A 22,135-nucleotide genomic window follows, 5' to 3' on the forward strand; every position below is an offset into this window, starting at 1 on the left:
TGTTTAAAAGTTTATTTTGCACAGATAACCAAAGACACCTGGCAAACAACGTGTTTAAGTTCACTTTGCTGCAGCCATTTCTACTTTGATCTTGAAAAATAGACCTGCTGTTATGATAGCATTTCGTAACATCCAAATTGTGATATTTAAAATGGGTGTGTTAAGAATGAGATGGAATATTCTTTAATCAGATCATCTCAAAGATATCTGATACTTACTGAAATTTTTCAAAATATTTTGATCTTCCAGACTATTTTTATGAACTGTAAGGACAAATATTCTCTGCAGAGATCACTTAACTCTATGCAGGGAGGGGACAAACACCCCCCAAAAAGAGGGCAATATCACAGAAACCATGTCAAGTTTCCCCACTGCTAGAATTTTGACTTAGGCTTCCACGAAGGAAAAGGATTCATGTAACATCAGCTGTGCAGCTCCCCTTATTGCCCACAGTGGTATTGCTTTGCACAGAACTCCGTGCACGAAGAGCCAGCACAAACAGGCATTTGTGAAGAAATCCGAAGTGACTGCAATTGATTGCAAGATGCTGTATGGATCATGGATCAGAGAGGAGAGAAATCCTTTTACATTGGGGAAATACTGATACGACTACTGAAAAGTCACATCTCCAATATTATACTGGAGCAACTCATTTCTGACTTGGTGTTGTAGGAGTTCTGCAGAAGATTTTGAAAGTGCAGAAGCAAAGGTTTGAAAATAGACTCTTTTGTGGAAGAGAGAGAAGCATATATGCATGACTAATCTAAGATTATTGTCCTCTTCAGAAGCAGCACTAAGTTCTCATAGCCCTAGCTTTTTTGTTGCTGTTATATGCGGAATATGAAGTTGGTAAAGTAGAATATGCCAAATTGACAGTATTTTGGCCTGTTGTGCTGTTTTCCTGGGTAAATTCTGCTGTTTCCCTTACTTACAGGGTCAGATATCCTTCCATGATTTAGACTATAAACTTGAAACAGATGTTCTTTCTGGATTACCTCTATGAAGCCACTAACAGAACACACAAATATAGCTATAGAACAGATTAAACCCTGAGTCATCAGAAATTTTAAAAGAAAAACACTTAAGTCAAAAGTAAGCTTGAGAAGTCAGATTTACATCATAATGCTAAATCACACTCCCATACATTTACCTTTGATGGCTGGTAAATTTAATGTGTGGACCTGATCCAAATACAGCTTTAGCTTGCTGTCAGCAGCTCTTACATTGAACTATAATGACTCTGTCTGTTGAACAGATGTTTAAGTAGTGAACATTTATGTGCAGCGATGTTCTGCCACTACCTGTAACTCAGTAATTACTGTTCTCTCAGTGAGTAATGTCAAAAACATAGCATAATGAAATTCCCCTGTACCTGAGATAGCCAGCACTAATTCCTACCTGTAATAGAAGCAGCAGTAAAATCAAACAACCTGGAGCCTTTAGCCATTCAGGTGGGGTTTTTTTAAACCAGAATGCCTTTAGGTTGTTAGGAGAGCTGCCTTGTTTCTTCAGACCACTCAGCAGTGAGGTAGCACACTAATTACAGTACCTTTAACCCAAAAGAGTACTTTAAAAAGATTAATTTGACATACCTCTATGCAGGTATAATATCGCATGGTGTAGTATAACATGGTGGACTTGGCTAAAAGCAGAACTACAGCCAGCAGGTCAGAGTATAGAGGATATTTTCATGAGAAAAGGAAAAAAGAGGAGTGAAATGTCATTATCCAAATAGGAATTTTGACAGCAAAAAAACCCCACCAGGACTACCAGCCTTGCTTTTCCAAAGGCTTCCACAGGAAGTAGGAATCATTGGGATCTTGTACTTCTCGTAGGGAAGATGGCATCTTGTACCGCGTACCCTCCTTGTTAATGCGTAGATTCATACTGATACAGAGGGAACAGACTGACCTTAACATCACGTTACTCCATTATTCCAGCTCTTCTCACAGGGTCCACTAAGAAGACTCGATTTAAGCATACGCAAAGTTAGGAGACGGATGCTGAAGTGAAAATGAACAGAAACAAGGAAAACAACAACTCCAGGAGAGTAAAATACAACAAAGCAGAGACCTGAGTGCCTGCAAAGCCTCCTCTGAAAGACTCTAAAGCTCTTGGAACCACCCATGGTGGGGACACCACAGCATTGCTTCCCCTCCTTCCTTTGCCACCTGTAGGGCTCAGGCAGCTAACTGGAGCTTGGATCCTTTGGTTTTATAACCATTAGTTAAATATACCAGTTCACAGAATCATAGAATCATACAATGTCCTGAGTTGGAAGGGACCCATAAGGATCATGGAGTTCAACTCCTGGCTCCACACAGGATTAGCCAAATCAGAACATATGACTGAGAGCATTATCCAGACGCTTCTTGAACTCAGTCAAGCTCGGTGCTGTGACCATTTCCCTGGGGAGCCTGTTCCAGTACCCGACCACCCTCTCAGTGAAGAACCTTTTCGTAATATCCAACCTAAACCTCCCCCATTGGAGCTTCATGCCGTTCCCACGGGTTCTATCACTGGTCACCAGAGGGAGCAGATCAGCGTCTGCCCCTTTGCTCCCCCTCATGAGGAAGCTGCAGGCTGTGATGAGGCCTCCCCTCAGTCTCCTCTTCTCTAGGCTGAACAAGCCAAGGGATTTCAGCCTCTCTTCACATGTCCTCCCCTCTAGACCCTTCACCATCTTTGTTGCCCTACTTTGGACACTCTCCAATAGTTTTATGTCCTTTTTGTACTGTGGCGCCCAAAACTGCACGTAGTACTTGAGGTGAGGCCACACCAGCGCAGTGTAGAGTGGGACAATCACTTCCCTAGACCGGCTAGCAATGCACCCCAGGACATGGTTGGCCACCTTTCCCTCAGAAATCAATTCTTGGATAACAGATATTGTTCCCAACTGGTCTTTTCAGACCTGATGAGTGCTCCCAAACAGTTATTTTCACACTTCTCAAGAGCATTGCCTTGCTCCTGCTCTCCATCGCTATCACCTCATCCACCACAGACAGTGGGTCAGCAACAAAAAGGAAGCAGGACCGAGACAGGTTTCATCAGGTATGATCCAGCTCGAGTTCACCAGCCTCAAGCACTAACTGCTCTGGAGATTTCAGTCCAGTTTCTACTGTTGTATTCTTTAGTAAATAACGTCAAAGTAGCAGTGCTAAGAGTAGCACTGACAGAGATTTGCATTTTTTCCCCCAGATTTAAAGGTTTAGTTTTTAAAAACTTAGAACACAGCACAGCAAGTTAAACACTTTCACTTTGTCTATGTAACTGACATATGTACACAGCTGATTTATTCAAAATGCAAAGAAAGATGACAATACAGACATATGTGTATATACCCAGCCACTCTGCTGGCATGTCTTTATGTGGCTTCCAGATAAATTATATTCTTCATATACCAATGGGAGTAGCATGAATGTAGGAATGGCAGGATCCTTATAGCAATGTTTCTAAAGTTCCAATTCAGAAACACCCTTAACTTTCAGGCCAGATGAAAACCTTGTGCATGCACATATTTACCAATTCAAAAATAAAACAGTAGGCTTAAAGTGCAATCCTTCACTAGAATGGGAACTGGCACACCTAAAATAACTTTCCCCATTATTGCTGTTGCAATGTCTGTGCAATTCTATTTTCAGTTCCTTTTCTATAGAAAAATGTGTCAGTGGTCTTTAAAAATACAGACCAATACAAACGGAGCAGTTTTGTTCACATTATCCCACTGATATCCCAGTAAGCACACGCAACAGAAAGAAATAAGTATCAGTAAGGGAAAAAAAGTGCCAACTTCACAAGTTACTCTAAACCAAAAGAAAGTTGGCTTTTTTCTTCCCACTGTAGAAACTGTCAGTACTGTGTTAAATTTAGACACATTATCCTTGGAATGAAGTGGCTTGATCAAAGACACTTTCACACTTTGCAATAGTATTATATAAGAATTTATTAGTCCCTTACACATAAAAAATCTGGAACATCCCACATTTAAATGCTCAATCATGCCCAGAGTAACTTAAAACAAAGGCACTGTAAAAATTAGCCTATTAGGACACGCTTTAAAAATTTATGCAAGGACTTTGCTAGAGGAAGGGGTAGCATTTATCTGTCCTAACACTGATGTCAATACCTGAGCAAGTCCATCTAAATTTCTTTTACTGTCAATGGGGAAAAAAAGGCAATTCTAGGTTGCAATTCATCTAATCCTAATACACAAGTCGAAAGCAGCTCCTTCAACTATAGAAGTAATCTAGATGAGCAAGTTCAGATGTAGAAATGTACACATCAGACTTACAAAGATGAACAGTTGCCATACTAAATGTATTAACCTTAACAGAAACAAAATGAAATCTCTGGAGTGTGAAACTGGACTTCCATTTAGTTGCAAGAGAAAATTTTCAAAAATAACCCACAGTTCCTGGTGCTCTACTTTTTGATTTACCACTTAAAGACACAGTAAAATGGTATCATATTCCAGAAGCTGGTACTCTGCAGTAAACTAAGCGCACTTCAAGTGCCTGAAATAGAGCTGGGGGGAAAGAAAAAGTGCCAAAAAGAAATGCTAATCAGGAGGCACTTCTGAGGGAGGGGGAAAAAAAAAAAAACAACCCACAAAAAAAACCCCTAGTATATCTACTGCCAGATACATGTGGAAGAGTGTTAGGGTAACAATGCTCCTACGCGATGGGTGTAGTCAAACACAGCCAGTTTCCTGCTTCCGCAGGCAGGTGCTGCAAACCTCAGTTGTCCCTGACCTCTTCCTCATCTAAGCAGTTTTGCATCTCCGAAACAACCAGTAACAATAGTTGCAGAAGGAGGTAAGGAAAACCCTTGTGAACAACAAAGAAAATGTTTTCAGTTAAGCTTAAAAACATCACTTCAGGGTACATCAACATGGAGAGGTGAAGAACTATGTTCTTCTGCCCATATAACATCCTAGCAAAATATGGGGCACGGATCTCAGGGTGCCACCATATCCTCTCCAATGCTGCAAAGCCACAGAATTTGCTAAAAGAGGTATAGAAAGTATTCCCACCTACCTTTCAACATGGAACTCCCTTGCAGGCAGAAGTGGATACACAAAGATTTTGGGAAGCCATCAGTAATGGCCAGGGAATATTTGCAGTGAATCTGCCCAGATTTTTTTTTTCTTTTTTTAAGTTAATTTTCAGTCAGCTCAACCTGTGCAGATGCACAATTGAGAGTGTTTTCACAGGAGAAGAAAAAGCAGCATGGCACAAGGGGTGGGAATATAAGCGGAACCAACTTTTTTTAGTAGTAAACTTTAGCCAGAGCCATTTCTTTGACAAGGGAAATCATATTTTCAGTTTATATTTTGGCAATTATCTTTCCAAACATAACAGTTAGTAACTCACTCTGTTTCCATAAACAATGAAAACTTTATATTCTGCAGTTGCTTGCAGAGTCCCCCATTTCCACTGTGGCCCTTGATTCTGCTGGTAAGCAAATTTTCTAGATAGGCTAAAAAATGAAAAAAGCTATTTCCAAAGAGCTGGGTATGTGGAATTGTTTTTTTTTTTTTTTTTTCAATTCAAGCACAATTATCTTTGTTTCATTCTTTTGCTATAACAGTGACTGTGTAGAATTAGCAAGCCTCCGTAACTGCCCATTTCAGATGCTCACTTTCCAAATCATGAGATTTCATGGTCATCAAATACTGCTCTTCCCTATTGTTCTACAGTTTTTAAAGTAAAATTATTGCCCTGTGCTGTTTAATATAAGATATGTTTATCTAACCTTCAGGCTGCAGACTTATTTTTAATCCCTTCAGAACTGGGTGGCAGAAAGAGAAGCCACCAAGAAAACATGTACAGCGACAATATCCTGTTGTGGCTGGTTTTTCCTTCCTTATTTCTGCTCAGAATTTGCAGCCCCGCTCACTTCACACTCATTTATTTTGGATCTTGAACCATGCAAGAAGACAAGAACATAGCCCCAGCTGTTTAATTTGCCTGTGTGACAAGCACCTTACATCTACAGCAAGTATCTCTGAAGCTGAACTTTGGAGCATGTCTAATTTTAGGCGCTCAACTTCAGACACTATTGAAAACAAGGACTTGGCACAAGTCAAACATCTCAACCATCACTAAACTAAAATATCTGGAAATCATTAGTACCTTTCCAAAAATGAATTAATTCCAGGGGTTACCCCCTCAAAAAAAAAAAAAAAAAAAAAAAAAAAAATCCTAGTTTTCAAACTTAGCAACCAAATCAAAACAAAAACTAACAGGAAAACACACAGCATGAGCAAGTGTCAGTTGGTGAATAAGCATAAAAAAATGTAAAGAAAACAATAAAAGAAAAAGAAGAGATACTTGGGTTTTGCTATAAATTAATTTCATTTGCACTATTCTGTATTTGAGGAAAAAAGATTTAATTTCCTTACCTCATTAAGGTAAGCATGCTGCCTTTTTTATATATCCCCCACTAGTGTTCCATACTTCTATTTGCATATAGCACAGCAGAACTTTGGGTTGTAACACTGATATTTTCCAAAGATAACTGCCATATCAGGAGGAAAAAAACCCACCCACGTTTGTATTACTTAGCCACAGTATTATAATTTTCCCCAAGTGCATTCTTGCCATGCTTGAGTCAGCAATAGCAGAAACTTAACTTGCTTTCCTTTAGAAGGACAGCAATCATTAGGCAACAGGAATAAACCTAATTTTTTCCCCTTTAACAATTTGGAAAAAAAGAAAAGAATGCCCTTACATTTTAGAATGACTACAGTCATGGTCCTATTATGCAGTGACAGGCAACTTATCGTCCAAGAAACAAAGCATAGCAACAAAATTCCAGAAACTCCAAGTGAGGTCTTCTCGAAATACCCTATGAACTTGGACATAGCCAGGGAAAAGAAATTCAACAATCCTTTAAGTTGCATAAATAATTCCTTCAATAATTCCTTCCCTTTCAAACAAGCCCTTTCCACATAAAGCCTAAAAAAACCCCATGCTTTAAAAGAACTAGGACATTGCATGATCTGCACAGCTGGCTTGCAAAATTTATTTCCATCTCTCTATCGCAAGGTTTTATACCACTAACATCTGGCTATCTCAGAAGCACTTTGAGAAAGCATTTCAGGTTTGATTTTTAGCAAACTTAAGATATCTCAAAACACAGATGGACTTTTCCCCACTGTTACTGCAGGACTAAAGCGCAGAGTGTGGTAGCATATCAGCTTCCCTGACGATGGAAGGCACCTGAGCAACAAGCAGCACGTACTTTATACCAGACAAAGGAGAGAAGACTTGGAAGGGGATGACCAGGGACTTGGGTCCCCACTGACTGCTCAAAGCCTCTCCAGGGCACAAGCCAGTAGTTCCACCCATCAGCAAATAAATGAGGCCACCATTTCATAGACAGAAATAGTCCAAGCAATTGCAAAGACACGATCCTAAACACAGGAAACAGAGGAACATCTGCCACTTAGGGTCTTCTAAACCTGTCTGGTACACTGCCCTTATTAGTGACTATGCTCAAAAAACTGAAGTGTCAGAGAAAAAGGAACAAGAGAAGGCAGATACAGAACCAAGTTTCTCCTAATAATCATTTAAACCCTGACTCAAGTCTATCCAGGCCAAAAAAAACAGGAAGCCTGACTGAGATAATTAGGCAATTGAGGTAACAGTGCACATAAAATGTATGATTGATAAACAGTTAGATAACAGACTACTGATCGGGATGTCAGAACCCTATCAAAGGATGAAGGCAGACTACACCAGACTACCTGCTGCTGTAGTCTCTTCAAAGAGAATACTCAGATCACGAAACCCCCAAATACAGCATTAAAGATATGCAACATGAACTGAACAGAGAGGAAATGCTCAGCATATGGACAAAAAAACCCCCAACAGTTAAAAAAAAATCAGAACAGAGGATAACCAAGAGGGAAATACATTGCAAAGCATACAAGGGGCCAGTTACTTTCTACATAAACTGACAGAAGGATAGCTGTAGTTTGTGCTCCTTCAAAGTGGGATGCTGGAGAAGTGACCTCTTGGGCTTTGGATGATCTTCCCTACAGAGATTTGCTGCTTCCTGCTGTATCGCCACGTGAAGAAACTCAAGTGATAAATCCAGTGTCAAGCCCTGGGAGGGGATGATGACTCCAGCAGACCCACTTACCCGTAACGGGAGCAGTCGCGCTTGGGACTGCCAGCAGTGGCTCGGGAATCCCAAAAGCATCAACAACATCGGGGCAAAGCTGCCAGAAACCAGTGCCTGCAGAGGGGACAGACCCCAGAAGGATCTGACAAAAGAATACATACTTCCAAAAGCTTTTCCTTTTAAGCTATTAAGTATCTTACTCTGGATACTCATGTTTTTCATACCAACATCCAAGACCTCCCTGGCTCTGGCCACGTTCTTGGCCTTAGCAGCCTCCTGTTGAAACAGGTTTTGCATTCCAGTTCTCAACTACATGGAAAAACACCTTCATTTTAATCACTGTTGAATCTGCAGCCTTCCAATGCTATCACATTTTTCTCTTCACATGGAGAAACACTGGGAGACGGAAGGGAAGAAGTCCTAGATATATTTCATTTATGCTGCTCACGTATACTTTCACCATAATCCCTCTTAACAGTCACATTTCTAAAGCAAACAACCCAATTCCTTCACTTTGCTTTTGCATGTTTAAGAAGTCTACCCTGTAATTTTTTCCTCTTTTTTCTTGTTCATATTTTCATTCTGGTTTCTTGGCAAAGAACAACTACAGTCATCTTTCAATTGATGAGAGCAACTACAGTGGGACAGAAACGTAATTATGTCACCCATTTCCCTCCGCCCTGGACCATTCTTTGTTCTGATCCTCATTTCATTTGCTGGTTAGCATCAGCAGAACACCTCTAAAACTTTCTTTTTCCAAACTGCTGAGCCCATTTTCCTCTCCACAATGTCACATTTGCAACTGGGAACTAGCCCCCTAGCAGAGAAGTAACAATAAAGGTAACACTAAATTAAAGTTGCATTCCCTGAAGAAAAAACAAACAAATGTTTCCTCTCTCAAGAGTCTACATATTTCACAATGTACCACAGCAATATGCCTACACTTTCAACATACTGGTACAAAATAGGCAAAAACCACCCATACACCGAGTACAGTGTTATTGTTGCTGTGGCAACTACAGACCACAATTTTTTGCCTCAAGAGAATTAGCATGAACACAAACATACACACAAAGGCATAAACAGCTGTGGGTGCTAACAGTGTCTACAACTCACTGTGGATGTGTAACGTTGCCATCAAAAACTGGATTTAATTCAAGAAGTCCTTTAACTTCCCAGCCACTGCCTGCAAACCACTTGTCTACGCCTCTTTTTCCCCACCTTCAATACAGCACAGTTAGCAAAACATCCTGAGAAACCCTGCAGCATAAGAAATATAAATGTAAGACAACTTCAACTCTGCTTTGTGAGTGAACAAAGTAATTCTAAAACTCTGTCTTAAATAGATAAATCCTTGATCTATCAGCTGGAATTTGTTGGTATAAATACTTACTGCAAGCCATAGGAGTCAGTGATTTGAACCTGCCCTCTGTGTGTGCACACACGAGATAAACAAAGTCAATACTGTACCACTCTTTAACAATCCCTTGGACTGATAACAGAAAAAACCCTACTTTCACGAGTTTATAATGTCATTTGAGCTAGGTGTAAAAGTTAATAATTAAATCTCTTCTACTCAAAAGTCCTTAAAAAAAAAGTTTACAATAAAATAGATACATGAGCATGAAAACAAGCATGGAAGTTGTTTGAGAAATGTTGGGAGCAGGAGGTCCTCAAATGTCTCATTTTTTGCTTTGTCATTTTGCCTTCCCCATTCCTGCCCTATCTGCATACCAGTGCCAAACTGCACTTGAACAAGAAACTACAAAGAAATTGCTCAAGTCCAGTTAGAGCTTTTGTCACAAGACCAAGGCCTGTAGAAAAAGCAAATGCTCACCCTGTGCACAATAGCCAGCAGCTGAAGTTTCTTTCTTGGCCTGAAATTGTTATTTAGTTCTTGAGTATGCGGCATGCAATCCAAGAGACTGATCTAAAGGAGTATTTTCCTTCCCAGATGTCCCCAGCCTGACTCACTCACTGAACTGGAAGACTGCAGAATACAGTCTGACACTGATCAATAATTTTAAAAGTTGCTATTCCATAGCACTATGAGACTTTTGTCTGGGATTTACCAGGCAGATACATGCACTCAGGTGTATCTACCCTTTCCATAAGTCATCTAGCTAGGTGGCTCACATGCTTTCAGACAGCATCCCACCCACTACTCTGCAGAGTTTATTCACATGAGGACACAGGCAAAATTCCCATTATCCAGCTACCCAATCACCCAGGAACATCAAGTAAATGTTCAGAGTCCTCAAATCCCACCTGGACAAAGCATCCAGAAAGAGGGAAACCAAGAATGAAGATTGTTCTAAGAGTCAGTATTTGTTTTGTCTAGGGCCAGATAGCATGGCAACAGTCATGCTATAGACTGATTGACTTTCTTACTAGTTTTCAGACTAGTGACTACCATTTCCTGTTTAAAAAAAAAAAAAAAATTAAGCTGGTAAAGCTGTCTAGTTAATATTTTGAGTTTTGGTTTAAAAAATATTTTTCATGTGGGTATTTTAGTAAAACTTAGAGGACTGAGAACAAACTCTCTGTGAACTTGCAAATATTTCAATTTATTTGATTTAAAAATACATTTAGAAGGTTTTCTCCTCATATTACTGAATTTTTTTTTTTTAAGCTGGAAATTTTGTTATCATGAGGAAAGCCCAAAACACAGCAAAAAATTATTTCCCACCCAACTCCATTAAGGATGCAACATACTGTAAGTACCCTCCCAAAAAAAATTCTAAAAAAACATTCACATCAGTAAGTATTGCTTGTGCTTTTACGCTCACCTACGATTCTGCAAAAGCTGTTTAAAATGCCTTAAACCAGGGAAAAAAGGACTAGTGGAAATGAACATTTCCAATCAACATCGTAAGAAGGGAGAACGATCAAATCTCACACCTTGCTCTGGGGCAGGACCACCCGAAAGGTTTCCCCTTGGCCATTTTTCTCCATGTGCCGTTCTCCCGGTTGGCAGGGGCAGGACAGGCTGACCCAGCTGAGCCCTGTGCAGAGCAGACTGGATTCCACATTGTCAGAAGTGACCAAACTAGCCTGACCAGTGCTATGCTCTGAAGAAAACACCCAGCGAAGGTCAGACATATCCACTATGCCTATCTAGCAAGCAGCGTGGCGCAGCAGAAGTGGGTGTGAAGAGCAAAACGGCTAAGGAGGAGGACTCCACGTTCACATGAGTCGTCACCTGGAGGGTCTCACTTCAGAGGAGCTGAGCTCTGGTGCTGTGAGCTGCGTGCCCTTTAGCAGCTGAAGCACCGCAGGCTCCTGGGGTGCATCTTTCGGCTTCACATTCTCAGCAAACAACCCTGCGCAGACGCTCTGGGGCCTGTTCAACACATGATGTGTGCTAAGGGGGAACAGTCACGAGATTCATTCCCAAAACGCACTCCTGATCCAAACTATATGTTAACACAAACACTCCCACTATTAGTAAAGGACAGTAGAAATTTATGCATGAGGCTGTACTTTTTAGAGCAAGCCTGAGTTTCTGGAAGTCCTCCTTAAGTACTCACTAGACTACCTGAGCATCCAGAAGACGAGGTTTAGTATCTCAAGGTTACCTGTAACTACTAGGTCACATACAGAGGGATTTTTTCACTCCAATGAGAAATGTGGCCCATTGACAATAGACTTTTTACTTGGGTTTGGACAAGTCCAGAAGGTTGGATTCACCTCTGCACTGTTGCCCAGCCCAGCCTCCCCTGCCCAGGGATTACCAGCACCACTTGCAAGTTTGGCAAGCCTACCTCAAGCGTTGCTCATTCTTGCAAACTCTATCAGGAGCCGAGGAGCAGCCAGGGCATTATGTACTGTGCCAGGCTGGCCAACGCACAGTAAATCCTAAGCATCAGGGACTCCCCTGAAAGCAACAGAGCCAGCACTGTGCTTGGTGCCTAGACCCCTAGGCTCGAGCCCAAGAGTCTTCATCACTACTTTGTATTGTCTCAAAATAGCTGCAGAGCACCACTAAATCAGTGCTGGTGTGATTAATGTGCAGAGAAGGTTTCAGGAAACTTTATGCAGCACTTCAATGTTTATTTTTCCAAATCTCATTTAACACAAATGAAAAGGAAAGTGCTTAAAAGGGGGAAAATTGCAAGCAGCTGATTCCAGTTGCACTTTTGTCCCTTGCCAAATGAAAAACTTAATAGGACAGACTTTGTTTTCAAGGCATGAGGGATGTGGAAATATTTACACCCATAGTATCAAGACATCAGCCATGAGGTTCAAGACTGCAGTGCCAAACTGAGTGAGAACACGTTGAAAAAGGCAGCATGCATTTCCAAGGCAGAGGAAAATGTGCATTATTCCAATTGTTAGTAATAGCTGACCCGAACAGAAAGAAACACTTTGGAGATGGCTTTAATCTTTGGAAAGTACTATACCTCTGTCTCAGGAACATACAGAATCTTGGGCCCTGCACAAGCGGGTGCAACAAGTTAGAGAGTGGATTTTGCACAGAAAAGCCATGCATCCCACGAGCACTACAAACTGCTCTGCTTGCAGGCACATGTTTAACTGGGGACCCAAAACAGGGTCAGCAAGACTATGCCTCTGTTCTTTAAATCAAGTGCTATGTCCTTCATGGCATTAGAGTAAAAAGCTTATCTTTTTTTTTTTTTTTTTTTAAGGGAAATAGTTTTATAAAATCTGAGTAACTCAAAAGTCAGAAAATATCAAAATTAAAGTTGGTTTTGGCAACCTAAGTAATATCTCTCTATAAAAGTGGTTTAAGATGTTGATTTCAAGTTTTATTTTTGCTTACTGTTTCTCAAATAACTAAAAGTTACACAGTTTTATTTTTTGAGGTTGAGGGTGTCGGGCAGGGAAGCGTTAAATCTGACAAGTACTGCTGCAATTCAAAATGAAAACGCTGAATTTTCAATTGCAGAATGACTGGCATTAGGGAATTAAAATGTAGCATAGTTCATACGAAACATGGACAGCTGTTGCTGATGCCTTAGAGTAGCTTTTTTTCAGGAAAAATCAGACACTAATCCCACTTATGTCTTCAATGAACTTCCATCTTTATTTATCTCGCTTCAATTTCTCACAATTATTGTTTTTCTTCACCACTTCATCTTCTGTTCTAATGGTCCTGTTGGTGACCACTAAAGCAACCTTAAAGTTCCTGGCCTAAGTCTGTTGAGTTCTGAGAAAGCTAATTTTTTAATTGGCTTTTCACTGCCCAAAAAGTGGATTAAAAAAGTCATGCGAAGAGGCTTGGGACTACCAAGTCTGCTGACTAGCTAAACCTGAAAGCATAGAAACAAAACTGAAGTCGGACAGCAAAAGAGCTGAAAAATCTGAAATTTAGCAAAACAACCCCTGATTTTGGGATCAGAATTGCTGTTGATTTTTGTAAAAGAAAAAAATAATATACATATACTTTTTTCTTCTTTCTCTTTTTTAAACGAATTCATCAGCATGCTTTGGGCAGAGAGCTACTCAAACTCAAGGAATGGTGGGAAGACATCTCTAATACTGCAACTATCCCAAGACTCAGAGGCATGTCCCACAGAGTCAGTGTTTTATTTAAACTGCTGCCAAAATATAAATATGCACACCAGCTCCAATGAAAGGATTAAAATGAAAAATAAAGTGTACCACCAGCAGCCAAAGCATCCAAATTAAGTTTAAATGCACTTTTTTCCTCCTTTGGGGGAACACGGCTGGCCTCATCAATGAAAACATTGAAGTTAAAAGCCGTCCAACACAAACATTGGAAGATGCTCATACATTTTATCTTTTGAGAGAATCTCCTTGAACACAGAAAATATTTCCCTGAAAATCAACAAACTTGGTATTGCCTGATATAGGTCAGGGTAAGGCCTGTTAAAAGGTAAGGTTTGTTGTACGACAGTTGAAGTTTTGCCTTTGGACTGCTATTCCTAAGGCCATCGGTAACCTGGGATATCAAGGGTACTGTGAAATAACCTTGAAAAGTGCCACTTTTAACCCTTTGACTCTAAATTACTTCTAGAGATGCCTAGAGCTTAGGAAGGCATGGTAAAACTACCTATGGATAAACACTGCCATTAAACTTAGTTTTAATACACCTTTAAATAGTATATTTATTGCTTCACTGTATTTATACACACACGCACTTTCTTTACAGAAATTACACTATTAAAAGTCTAATGTTTAACCTCCCATATCTCACTGATTTATGGTAGAGAATGACGTCCCAAAATCGGTGATTTATGGCATATACGACAAAAAAGTATATACTTTGCCAAAAGTTCCTGTATAAGCATACTGGAGGGATGACATTCCAGAATCAGTGATGGGGCATACATGATAAGGGGGAAAAAAAAACCAACCCAAAACTCTTTTCCAAATGCTGCTGGAGGTATGTCATTGACCTAGCAAGATATTTTTAGAACACAAGTCAGCTAAACTTCAAAGTCTGCTTTCCTGGGATATGAGGATGAATTGAACACAGTGAGTCTTTTCATCCTCTTTCAAGCTCATTAATCTTGTTACTGAATATAGCTCTTCTTAAAAAATAGTATTTCGATGCTAAATTCAAAGATAAATCATTCATTAAAGAGATATGCAAATACACACTGATACATCAGGATTATTTTAGCATCTAAAGCAGGAAACATCGCTATGTTCTCATGCAGTACACTGTCTACTAAATACAATGCGAACAGTCTGCCAGGTACACAGCGCAGCTAGAAATTGCACCCTCTGTAATTTTGCACTGTTTTTAAACCTAAGTTGTAATTTTTTTTAAATGAAGAAAACAACCAATGTGAAAAATGACATTTTTGTATTCATCCATGCTTCCCATAGTGAGTGATACAGTAACTGCTTATTAGATGACAAAACATTTTCCACCTACCATTGCTTACAGGTTTTCTGCCTCTGCTACGACAGAGTAACGATTATTACTTTCATTTTTCAGACCTCCAGCCCAAAATTTGTTCTGGTCTTTCTCATATACTAAACTCATAGCACAGACCTCATAGAAAACCATTTATACAACAGAAGGGACAAGTCCTCTGCACACTTAACCTAGATGGCTTTCACGTACCACAGTGACTTGGAGGGTCGAAAGTCCACCTGCGTGCCTTTGTCTCTCACTTTCTGGGCACTTCTCAGCATTTTTGAAGGCTCAGGGACAGCCATGGGGAACCGCCAGCCACATGGACTGGAGGGAGATTTAGGCTGTCACCATCCAACAGGATGAGCGTGATGACACTGACATACAGTGACAAACCAGAGATTACCTCCCCTGTTGCAGCCTAGCCACCGAGTGAAAGGCGTTAGAGAGCCTGTCAGCACTGCAATAAGGGACTCTCATAAAATCAGTCCCTGCTACCCATGGGATTCATATCTAGCAAAATAGCCTTTCACACGCAGAGCTCCATTCTGTGCAGAGGAGCGAGTGAACTTTTCTTTCCCCCCTCAGCAAAAGCCCTCTCATTCTAATGAGGAAGGTAACCAACCCACCTGGAAAAAAGGTCTGTGAAAGTGCTGAAAGTGTCATTATTTTGTTTCCGATAAGCACTACAGGTCGGAGTTGAAAGTCACATCATTTGAGAGGACAGTGGTGGCACAGCACTTGCAAGCAGTTATCTGGGTATTTCCTACAGGCCAGCACATTGCAGTGGGGGAGACTTTTTTAAATGACTGATAGCATGCTCTCACAGGGACAACTAAGCAGGATCCCTGAGGGGAGGCGGGGGCATGAAATGAGAGGTAGAAGGCGATTTTCAGGTGAGGAAAGCTGCATTTCAGCACAGCTGTGCTGCAGTTCTGCAAGAAAACCCAGCAAGGGGGGCTCCTCCCAGCCCATCACTGCTCCATGCCGCTGGAGCCAGCGGGGTCATTCGCAGGGATGACGCCTATGCCCGCACGCCCGCTCACACAGCCCAGCCACGCTGCTAACCCTGCAGCACGTGCCCCCCGCTTACCAGTGTGTGCTCAAGTCACAAACCACCAAGCACACAAGTGCATGCCATCAGCACCCATGAGACCGGGGGCCTGGGACAAACACAGCACATAACCAGATGCAGCAAAGCATCCTCAGGCCTGGAAGAGTACAGGGAGAATTTTCTCCATGGACATCGTCTTTGTATCACCTTGAAGGACAAGTTTTGGAAAGCTTAGAACAAAAAACTGCAGTCTGTGGAGTCTTTGTTGTTCAGTGATCCAGTCAGCCTAACGCTGTACGTACGCCATGCTGGTGCAAACAAGCTGGAACAGTAAACGATTGCTATTCCTGGTTCCTTTGGTGTTCCTGCATTCATCAATCACGGCACAGAATACCTCAAAAAAAGAAGCTATCGTTATTCATGTGCCTTCTCCTAAATTAATAGCTTATAATTATAGGCCTTTATTGTTGGACTGTTTTAGTGTTGAGCAACAGATCTCTTTTTTGCATCAAAAACTGTTTTCTGTTAAAAAAGGGAAAAAAACGGCATGGTTAGATGTAAGGGTTTAATCTATAAAATTATATATTTCTTACTCAACTTTAAAAACAAACAGTAGTAAAAAATGACACATAGCACCAGCCACTCTGCAAACAGAGGAAAGCAAATATGTCTCAATCTTCTGTTGATTTTTACCAGCATGTTTCTGCTGCCCTGGTTTCTTAGAACAAGCTCAGCCTCCTAGTAGTTTGGTGGAGACTTTTTCCTCGTTGCTGAAAGAACGCAGGAAGGCAGCAGGTGCACGCAGGCTTGAGAGACAATAAAAGGTGGCGGTGGGGGAGCAATGTTTTCTGCCTGTTAGGGGTGAGTTTAACTAGAAGCTGATAAACAACCAGACAACATCACTGCAAAAAAAATATACTATGCTGTGAAGCATTTCATACGACTGTTATTAGCGCACAGCAAAGTTGCTCGCCCGTAAGACCGCTTTCTTGTATGCGTGCCCGTGTGTTTCACCTATCCCCATACATGCGCTTTGCAATTCCATCAGGCGCTTGTGCTGGGCTGAGACTTGCGTGCGTCCTTTCTACAGAGCTGCGGTCAGGAAAGCACTGCCTTAATACAACGATTTCTTACGCGGCACAATTGCATCCGCACGCCCGCACAGCGGACGTTCCCGAACAGTTCACCAGAGGCGGGCAAGCACCTGAACTACTTAAGCATTTCAAACTTTGCCGCAGTTCGCTCAACACCGTGACTTGCAGCATCCAGCAGCAGCGGCGACTTCTTGCAAGAGCCCCAAAAGCGCCGGGCGATGCCGGGAAAAATGAAGGGCTTTCACCGTAACAGCAACCAGCCAGCCCGGCAACGCTGCACGGCTCAACCCCAACCCGACCCCACCTCGCTCCGCCGTGCGCCCTCCCCTCGCCGAAACACGCTTCTACCCCAAGGTTTTCCGCGGGGGACGGTGTCTCCGCGCTGCCCCCTAAGGCCCTTGGGCAGAAGCAAGGCGCGACAGCGACGGCTACTCGTCTCTGCCAGACGAGCCTCCCCGCGCCGGAGACCCCCGCTTCAGGACACACGCAACAGCCCCCCCGGCACGGCACGGCACGGCACGGCACACAGCCTCACCTGGTCCAGCGGGATGCCCAGCAGCCCGCTCAGCGGGTGCAACAAGGTGGATCCGGTGGTGCGGTGCGGGGCGCCGGGCGGCTCGGCCATGCTGCATCCCCGCTGCTGCCGCCGCCGCCGCCACGCACCCCCGGCCCGCGCCGCTCCGCGCGCCACGGCCGCCGCCCCACCGAGACGGCTGCCGGGCCGCAGGGGGCGCTCGGCGGGGCGGGGCCGCCGCCAACGGCCAGGGGCGGGGCGGGAGCCGGCCGGGCTCCGCGGGCGGGGAGCGGGGAACAGGCGGTCCTCGCTGTCCCCCGGGCCTCACCTGCCGCCTCCTGTCGTCCTTGGGAGTGGGAGTGGGCAGGCAGCTTAGTGCTGCGTGGGGGTGGTTCGTTATAACAGCCGGCTGCTCGACCGGATTCGAATTTGAAAGTGCTCCGTCCTGAGGGAGGCCGTCCCGTCCCCCTCCTCCCCCTGCGGCGTCGCGTTTATTACGGGAAGTGAAAAACATCCTGCGCGTCCCCTCCCGGGGTCCCCCCCCGCCCCAGGCCGGGGAAAGCGCAGGGCGGTTAAAGCCCTGGTGGCAGTGCTCGGTACCGGGGGGGGCAGAGAAACACGCGCGGCGCTCGGACACGAGTGGCTTGGCCAGGGCGAAGGTGCGTGGTGCGTGTGGTGAGAGGGAGCGGAGCTGGTACGGGTGCGCGGCACCCGCTTGCCGTGGTAGCGGGCTCGCCCTGCGCCGGGTGAGCTCGATTCGACCAAGTAGCGTCACAGCTCAAGCTGGTTTCCCCTTCTCTGACACCTGCGGGGCCGAGGTGCCGGTCCACAGGTGTCCCGAGCAGAGGAGAGCTGGAGTGTCACAGCCAAAATAGTTGTAACAAGTTACTGGTTTGGGGGTTTTTTTAACACAGATAGGGGGTTTTTTCAGTCGTTGCTACTCGAAGTACTAATGGAGAATTAGCAAGCGTTCAGTCTGTCGTTCACATTGCTGGAAACTAAGATGCATGTGATTTGGGGAAATAATGAGTTTTCCTTCATAGGGGGAAAAATGAAAAAGGAGTCGGAGATTTAAGTGATATGTGTATCTTGTAAGAGGAATATGACCATTAAAAAGGTACTTCTGCCAAGATCATCTGTCTGCAGAAGCAGTGTTCTTACACTTGCCCCAGACAATGTAGTATTGTGTTGCAAGGAGAGCTCGGGCAATGTTGCAAAGCTTTCTGTTCAGCTCGCACTGCTGACGTGCTTAGAACCTGAAATACCCCGAAGGTTCTTTGCAGGCTCAGTTTCAGGCTCTTTAATCAGCCCATCATTTTCTCTTCTTCAAATAATTACCAACTGTGGCAATAGCTGAAACTGTAGTAGTAGCTTAAAAAGGTAGCGTGCCGTGTTCAGTGTCCTGCTTATACTGTGCAAGTGAGTGCTGTGCTGGAAAACCCAGGCAAAAATTGTTCAGTAGGGAAGGAGTCACACAGCAACAATGTTCTCTTAATAGTATTATTTTAGTGGTGCCAATCTGAATATATATATGCATGCATACACATACTTCAAGTAGAAAAAGTAAGCAGTTTGGAAGGACTGCGTAGCCATGCATGGGAGTTCCTAACATTTTCCATTAGAAGCCCCTCTTTCCAGTTGTTTAAAATTTGCCAGCCCAAAACTATCTGGATGGAACTTTCCATGGGCTGTGTCGGCCACAAGCGGGCTGCTTGTTGAGCTTTGGCTAAAACCATTGACCTGCTTTTGGGAACAGAATAAAAGTGATGTATTACACGCACAGTACAGATATTCTCAAAGCTTTTTCACTGTGGAAATCTTGTACCTCTGGGATGGAGGCTTCAAGTTTAGATGTGGTAGTTTTCCTGGAATCAAGAAATGCCTTTCTATGTCTTTGTAATACTACTCAAGAGTGACCAACTGCCAGAGTTCTGGGGAAAAAGCCACGCATAATCTGTGTGGAGACTCAGGGGATCAGTATATAACATCTCTGAAGACCATAATTCTTCAGCCCTTCACATTTCCTCCATGTGACTGGACTCCATCTATTTCTGTTGCTACAGGAGCAGAGTGGGATATCACAGGGCTCCAGGCACAGGCACTGAGAAGAACGTGCCTGTCTCTCTATAGTCAGTACTCAGCCATCTGGGCTTTGTGCGGTGGTGGAAACAGCTGCTCCGGAAAACAGCTGGAAGGAGAAAAGGACAGATGGAGAAAGGCGGGAGCAAGAGTACAAGAAGGAGGAAGATGGTGATTCTGAAGGGGGTTGGCACAAGGAGCCCAGTGAAGGGAACTAGAGCAAAGTTGGCTACAGATATAAAGGAACAGAAGCAAAGGGAGTATGGTTAGGAGGACAGAATTGGTGAGGGAAGTGTATCAGCAAGAAGGGGGTGGGACAGAATTTTGAGAAGAAAGGCAAGACAGTATTAAGATGAAAGCACTGGGGAGAGAGACAGGGGAAACCGAGTGGCAACAGGGGAAGAAAGAAAACTGGAATTATTATTAGAAAAATTATTACTGTTGTAAAATACTATTCCTGAATTTCAGTGCTCCTTTTCTTGTTTAGCTAGTAGCTTTGAAACCCATAAGCAAAATACTGTCAGCTCTACAGCTTACAGTCACAGAAGGCTGGTACAGTCCCAAAAGAGGTACATTCTGCCTCCAAACTTGAGCTGTCAGCAGGAGGGTTTGGTTTGATGTCTCCTCAACGTGGTCTTTGGTGCACCTCCTTCTGGGGGAGCTTTACTAACTTGGTTACAGATGTGTGGAGCCAGCAGTGCAGTGCGGTATGCAGAGCCTGTGCCCCTGGAAACGGAAGCCTGCTATAAAAGACACTTTGAACTGGCACTGCATGGAGCCAAGGAACATTTGGCAGGGCTAAATCCAACTGAGAGCACAGTCCTGGACCCAAACTGGCTCAGCAAAGGTACATTCATGATACACTGCACTTAGACTAGAAAGCTCTCCTGCACCCTCCCATGCTTGAATGGACCCATCTTGAGTATCTTTGTGCCACAGACTTATTTGATTTATGAACTAATTTGCACATGGAAATGGTATGTCACTGTCCATTGCCCCTTCTCTGCTGACAGGACGGCCTACAAGGTGTACAAGTAGCCAGAACCCATCAGACCAAAAGGTTATTTAGGTCTCTTGTCTCTGACAGTGACAATTGTGGATGCTTAGACAAGGTATACAAGAAATGTGGCAAATACAGAGCAATCCTTTTACTTTGTACTCTCCCAGCTTCTAGCCATCAGGATTTCCCAAGATGGAAATTTCATCTGGAATATCATGTTTAATAGCCACTGATGGGCCTATGTTACATGTCTAATACTTTTTGAATTCACTTATATTTTTGACCTCCACAGTATCCCATGAGTTCCGCTATTTAATTATGTGCTGTATGAAAAAGTACTTCCTTCAGTTTGTTTTAAAGCAGCTGCCTTGTAATTTCATTGGGTGCTGTCTTGTTCTTGTGCAGTGAGAAATAAGTGAGTAATTGCTTAATCACCTCCCCCATGCTATTCATAACTTTATATACCCTGAGTTGTCTCTTATCCTCACTGAAGAGTCTAGTTAATCTCTCATTATAAGGAAGTTATGGGTATCTTTGTTCTTCCTTTTCACCCTTTTCTGTTTCTATTTTGAAAGGGAGAGACTATAGATTTATGTGGTAACATAATGTTTTGTTCTATATTCCTTTACCAAGAATTCCTAACATCATTCCCAGTGACTCCAAAGTATTTTCTCAAAGGTAATAGGTAATTTACAGCCTAATGTGTATATATAATCAAGAGTTGCTTTTTCCTGTTTACATTTCTCAATATTAAATGTTAACAGTCTTTAAATTGCCCCACAATACAACATTGTGAAATCTGTTGCAACTCTATAATGAAGCTTTGATTGTCTTGAATTATTTCATATCCTTGCTAACTTTATCTTCTCATCTCCTTTTCCAAAGACTTCATGTGTTCAACAGGACAGATTCCTTCATATTAATTTCCAACTCAACATTTATTCTCATCCTTTATTTATTTCCTTTTAAACAGCTGTTAACCCACGACGGAGTATTCCCTACTATTCTGTGATTATTTAATTTCTTGGGTGTGAAACCTTGCCACCAATAATCTGGAAATACAAATATACTGTCTTGAACAGGATCACCCTTAGTGTTCAGAGAACTCTAATGGATTTGTGATGTACAACTTCTGTACAACCGCTGTAGTTTCCCCATTATATCATAGTTGCCTGTGTGTCTACTCATTTCATTGTTTGCTGTACAGTTTCTACCAGTTTGCGTATCGAAGTGAGTGCCGCTCTGTGATTCTCTGACCCTGCCTGATTGATACAGTTCCATATGGTGAGTGTCACTCTTCCATGGAAGGTTTTATTTTATGATTTAAACAGTAGAAGACAATTCACTGGACAATGTGGAGAAGTCACAAAGACAGTCATTTATTAGTTAGGAAACACAGAAATGAAGGTTGCTG

The 22,135-nt window shown here is 42.7% G+C and overlaps 1 protein-coding gene across 2 annotated transcripts in view; it reads right to left on the reverse strand.

The window, feature by feature from the left end:
- MBOAT1 (membrane bound glycerophospholipid O-acyltransferase 1) overlaps positions 1-18,171 on the reverse strand; it is a 60,262-nt gene extending 42,091 nt beyond the window's left edge. Inside the window, exon 1 of one of the 2 annotated variants that reach the window (XM_075745159.1) lies at positions 17,971-18,171. In XM_075745159.1, coding sequence (XP_075601274.1) covers positions 17,971-18,156 — 186 coding nt within the window. In that variant the 5' untranslated portion in view covers positions 18,157-18,171. Of the gene's footprint in view, positions 1-17,663; positions 17,911-17,970 lie in introns of those variants that run through there. The other variant, XM_075745160.1, reaches the window with a different exon arrangement.
- Positions 18,172-22,135: the final 3,964 nt, after the last annotated feature.

This window comes from Balearica regulorum, chromosome 2, assembly GCF_011004875.1.
Source record: "Balearica regulorum gibbericeps isolate bBalReg1 chromosome 2, bBalReg1.pri, whole genome shotgun sequence".
NCBI classification, from domain to species: Eukaryota; Metazoa; Chordata; class Aves; order Gruiformes; family Gruidae; genus Balearica; species Balearica regulorum.